We start from the raw sequence: 5497 nt of genomic DNA on the forward strand, positions 1-5497 counted from the left end.
TTTTCTCAAGTGTAAAAGAGCATGTCCCTAATAAGTACTCATTATGTAATAAAATTGATGGCTTCTGTTCTCAATGATTAGTGCTTTTATACTCTAATGCATGTAAACAAGATCTCACCATTGTGCTCAGCATAAGTAGCAGCACTGATTTCATATTCAGAATAACCAGCATGAATTTTTTAAAAACCCACTTTACCTGTATGCACTGGAAAGATAGATATCCTGCTTGTGAATAAGACAAGGTAGCTATTGGTAGAGTATTAACTACTAATATTAGCTTTTTATATGTACTCAGTGGGGAGCCAATGTGGTGTGGTGGTTAGAGTTGGACTGGGGACACAGGAGACCAGGGTTCTAGTCCCCATTTAGACATCAGATGTACTGAGGACTCTGTGTGTGTTAAGGCTAACTTCTTTAGGGATGTCAGAAAGTGCTTTATCTGGATATGGGATAACAGTTCATACAGTCATTAGGACTTCCTGTTTGCCTGTCCCTAATGTGACCCTGTGGCATAAACAGATTATCTCTACCTGCCCTTACCCTAGCTTAGTGGGTCTCAGTATGCCTTTGTCCATAGCAGTGTCAGTAAAGTCAGCATCTAACATTTTAATTCATTTTGTTTTTCAGACCAAAGTGCTACCATGAAGAGTGAAAATCTACTTTCTTCCTGCTGGTTATATAGCTACAATTTGGTCCATGGCCATGGATCATGACATGCACCCTTACATACTAAAATGCCTTGAAGCCTCCTTTATCTTTCTGCTTTCTGCTCTGCTGAAGTGATAGTTGTTTCTGCAATGCTGACACCGGCTCTTTCTGGAACATTAAATGCAACCTTTATCGTCTATGAAAATGCCTACACAAATATCACCACTCCCTACTTCTTGGTTCGTAGTGGCACAGCACAGCCACTGAAATATCATTTAGGTGCCATGGTTACCACTGATACCACTACTATGACAGTCAGCAGCACATCTGCCCTTCCACTGCATGACTTCAGAAGCTTGAGTTTGCCACTCCAGATCATTCTTTCTGCTGCCATGATCTTTATACTCCTGGTTTCGTTCCTTGGAAACCTTGTTGTCTGCCTCATGGTCTATCAGAAGACTGCAATGCGATCTGCTATTAACATTCTCTTAGCTAGTTTAGCTTTTGCAGACTTGCTGCTTGCCGTGCTGAACATGCCCTTTGCTCTGGTAACCATTATCACCACTCGGTGGATTTTTGGGGATACCTTCTGCAGAATATCTGCCATGTTTTTCTGGCTGTTCGTCATTGAAGGAGTTGCCATTCTGCTCATTATCAGCATCGACAGATTCCTTATAATAGTTCAGCGTCAGGATAAGCTGAATCCGTATCGCGCAAAGGTCCTCATCGGTGTTTCGTGGGCTGCAGCATTCATGGTGGCATTCCCACTTTCTGTTGGGAACCCCAGCCTACAGATCCCTTCTAAAGCACCCCAGTGTGTCTTTGGCTACACAACCAGCCCTGGCTACCGTGCCTATGTGATATTGGTGGTACTGATTTCCTTTTTCATTCCATTTTTGGTGATGTTGTATTCCTTTATGGGTATCCTCAACACTGTTCGACATAATGCGGTTCGTATCCATAGCCACCCAGACAGCATATGCCTCAGTCAAGCCAGCAAACTTGGCCTCATGAGCCTCCAGAGACCGTTTCAAATGAACATTGATATGAGCTTTAAAACTCGTGCCTTCACAACCATATTGATTTTATTCATTGTTTTCATAATCTGCTGGGCCCCCTTCACCACCTACAGCCTTATTGCTACATTCAACAGCCACTTTTACCAGAAGCACAACTTTTTTGAGATAAGCACCTGGCTCCTTTGGCTCTGCTACCTCAAGTCTGCTCTGAACCCGCTGATATACTACTGGAGGATCAAGAAATTTCACGATGCGTGCTTAGACTTGATGCCCAAGTACTTCAAGTTTTTGCCACAGCTACCTGGTCATACCAGAAGACGTATCCGGCCTAGTGCCATTTATGTATGTGGGGAGCACCGGTCAGTAGTGTAAAATTTGCAAGAAATGAACACTTGATCTTTTTTGATGTATGGTGGTTTTGGCAGATTTATTTTAAATGGCTTCTTTAGCTGCCATACTTACAACTTTTGGTATGTATTCCAATGTCATGTGCAATTTCAAGGAAGAGATCATGGTTAGGCTTTGTTACTGCAAAATCAAGTTATTGGCCACAAGACAGAGAAGCGCTCTGTGCATGTGGGAAGCATAATTGTATGCAGACAATGCTTTCTGCTTGTCACTGCAGTTTCCATTGCTGAAGAGACAAGAAACAGTGAAGGCTTGCTCTTCTGCAGACAAAGAATGGCATTGAATGCTTTAAAGAAATGCCCCTTCCTTGTATGTTTCTCCCCTGCACATGTGGATTGTGGATTGTACCTGTGGATTGTGGCCACTAAGTTCAGGGTTCTTTGGCTGAGAAGAAAATCCATTTTGAACATTTGTCAGGTTTGATGCTTAAAGACTGCAGATCCATTTGACTGTAAATGTTTTTAATGCTGCTATTTTATGAGACATTTAGCTGGACATTTTTAAATTAAATAATGCTGCTGCTTTATGACAACATAACATGTCTCTATTTAACAACATTTTAAAGAGTTGCAGTGACATTAAAATAGATTATATTATCTTTGTGCACTTTAAAAAAACTATTTGGGGGTTGGGGTGTTTGGTGTTCCTGTTTTGTTTCTTCTTGCAAGGATTTGGTTTTTATCCAACTTTTGCTGTGTTTAATTAAATAATATTGTTACAAACTTTGTTTTCATAAGGATAGATTTACAGTCTCTAAGTTTACTTGAATCTCAGAGATTTCCAGTGGATTAAGTGAAAAGCCAGTAGTTAAGTGAAAATGTATATACAACATTAAGTGTAATCCAGCAAAAGTAAATATGCTTACATCCTATTGAAATTAGTAAGTAATTTAATTTATTTAATTTCAATTGCTTAGACACAGAAATTGGGGGGAGGGTTCTTTTGGGGAGAAATTAGGGAGTTTGTAGGCCCTTGGTTTGGGCTCCTCCTGATTTCAGCAGGATGTAAACATAGCTTACATTTTATCTGTTTTATGTCATAGGCCAAGACCTGGCCAAAGGAAAGCTGTATTACATTATTTTAAAAATATAACGTTACTGGGATCCAGAGAGCTATACGAAGCATATCCTAGGCATGGCCAGTGGAAATTTTGGCTCATCGTTCAAAATGCTACCTTTTGATTCCATGATAGGAAGTGCTTCTTGATGGGTTCCCCAAAAAGTGCTTTTCTATTTAGCATAATAGTGCAGTTGTTTTGAGACCCATAATTTTGACTCTTATTTGGCACTATGGAACTAGTCATGTAGTTCTTTGGATCAAGGCTAAAGCACATTTAGAAAAAAGGAAATAACATTGGCATTTATTTACAAAATGGTGGAACTCCTACAAGCTGCAGCAACAAATTTGTCATGTATAATAAATTGGAACCATTAATAATTGATGATTTTTTATGTAGGAGAGATTTTTGAAGGTGGTGACTGGATGTTGAGAGTAAATTGGAATTTTCATATACCCACAGAAATTAATATGCTGTCTCAGTTGCATTACAAACCAGAACTGATTTTTTTTTCTCCTTCCTTCCTTCACAGTCAAGACATTTTGTGGGGCTGCATCTCTTACCAGTTTTGTCTGTCTGGATGTTTGCCCTGAAATTATCTGTTTTGTTTGAGAAAAGATGAAAAGATGAGCAAAGGTTTCCCTCAGGAATTGTCTTAGAATATTTATTTGCAATCTGTTAAACTTAAGCAATGTAACTATCCTAAAGCTAGTATTAATTTTACTGCAGCTTATAATAGGGCTAAGTATTTTTAAAAGAACATTTTCCTTTTTAAACCACTCCTTTTGAAAGAGGTGGCAGTCAAGGCACAACCAAAAGAACCACTTCATATGGAAAGAAACAATGTGATTCTCCCCGAAAATATTTTAGTTAAAAAAAAAAAAAAAACTTTCATCATGGTAGAACACCTTACAGTTTAACATGGAATTTCTGATTCACAACTGTCAATTCTGCTCTACTTATTTTATTTGACTGCAAGGAGGATTCATTTTTCTCCTTAAAAATCAGCTAAATAGTCCATGGAAAATGATACCACTTATCAACGAAGAAACTTCCCATTGCTGTCGGCAACTACCACTGTTCTGTCTTCCATGTAAATGCAACACAACGCATTCACCTTTCTGCGTAATTACACAAAGGGAATCCAAATGCTGAAAGGAGCATCAAGACTACTTCAGTGGTCCAGTCTCCAAAATTATGACTCCTTACCCAGCATGCACAAGCTGACTGGACATCTGACCTACCAGAGTTCATGTATGTAGACCTCTGTGTCTCCAGCCTTCCATAGGACCACCAACTCTGATTCCACAAGTCTATATGTGTAAGTTCCAGGGTCAGATGTTCACATTCAGTGTGTGGAGATCATGGATTGTCTTGGGCGCATGAGCTTGGAGAGTGTCTGAGAAGCTTGGACTCACTGACCTTTTCAGCTGTGGATCCCCTTTATGTGATTTAGCCCCTTGAATATGTAGAAGCAATACAGCTTCATGCTGTAAAAATGGAAATGATGCATCTTCACATAAAACAGTTGTTAGGGCATCCACAAATTTCTCAGAATTGGCTCCCTATACTTAGTAATATAGTTATAAAAACTGTATGAAGATATATTGAACTGGATCTATCCTATTCCTAATTAAAGCAGACCCAAAGAAATGAATGGGAGTTGAGTTAGGTGTGACTAACTTCATTTGAGTGGATCTGGTCTTAAAGTAGGACCAGTATTGGATAGAACCCATACTCCTACTGTGCTTGAGTGATCACTGCTCAACATTCTGTGGAATGGAGCTTTGTGGGTTTGATCTCTTGCACTGAAGAATATGCAGGAAGATATTTTGGACAGCTCATCCTTAGGACTGTGGGATAGTTCTTAAATGGCAGTTTCTGGTATTACGTGGCATAAATAGGTATATCTGTTACCTGTTGGAAAAGTCCAAAGAATTGGATGTGATATTTGACCAAATTTTTTTTACATACCATATTGTCACTAATTGAATAGTTGACAATACAAAGCAATATAAAGCTTGAGGATATGAACCTTGACACCACATGTAGGAAAGACAAATCCCTTCCACCTTAAAGTTTCTGCATCCTTGTAAAGAGAGCAATTTTCTTATATTCATATAAACTGTTCTTTGCAAACAGGAGTTCTGTTAAGCTCTTGTGCAGCCTGAGCCTATAATGTTAACTTGCAAGTAAACCCAGTCTGTTCATTGTTTCTTTATCCAGGCAAAGTGTACAGGATTTGGTATTTTCAAAATATGATAACCCAGAAATTCCAGCTTTCATTTTTTTCTTTAGAAGTATGGAAATGAGAGAACATCTCTTTCAATAAGGACACAATCCAGTACATTTTTAGACAGAAAAA

The 5497-nt window shown here is 38.9% G+C and overlaps 1 protein-coding gene across 1 annotated transcript; it reads left to right on the forward strand.

Annotated features, from left to right (window-relative positions):
* The first annotated feature begins 634 nt into the window (after positions 1-634).
* Positions 635-2039, forward strand: GPR63 (G protein-coupled receptor 63). Its single transcript, XM_044449278.1, has one exon. The coding sequence runs from the start codon at positions 798-800 to the stop codon at positions 2037-2039; it is 1242 nt and encodes a 413-aa protein (XP_044305213.1). The 5' UTR covers positions 635-797.
* Positions 2040-5497: the final 3458 nt, after the last annotated feature.

This window comes from Varanus komodoensis, unplaced genomic scaffold (genome assembly GCF_004798865.1).
Source record: "Varanus komodoensis strain SLA01 unplaced genomic scaffold, ASM479886v1 scaffold1, whole genome shotgun sequence".
Lineage (NCBI taxonomy): Eukaryota > Metazoa > Chordata > Lepidosauria > Squamata > Varanidae > Varanus > Varanus komodoensis.

Excerpts from the sequence above, each read along its gene's own strand:
- GPR63 (XM_044449278.1), top strand. The coding sequence starts at position 798 with ATGCTGACACCGGCTCTTTCTGGAACATTAAATGCAACCTTTATCGTC.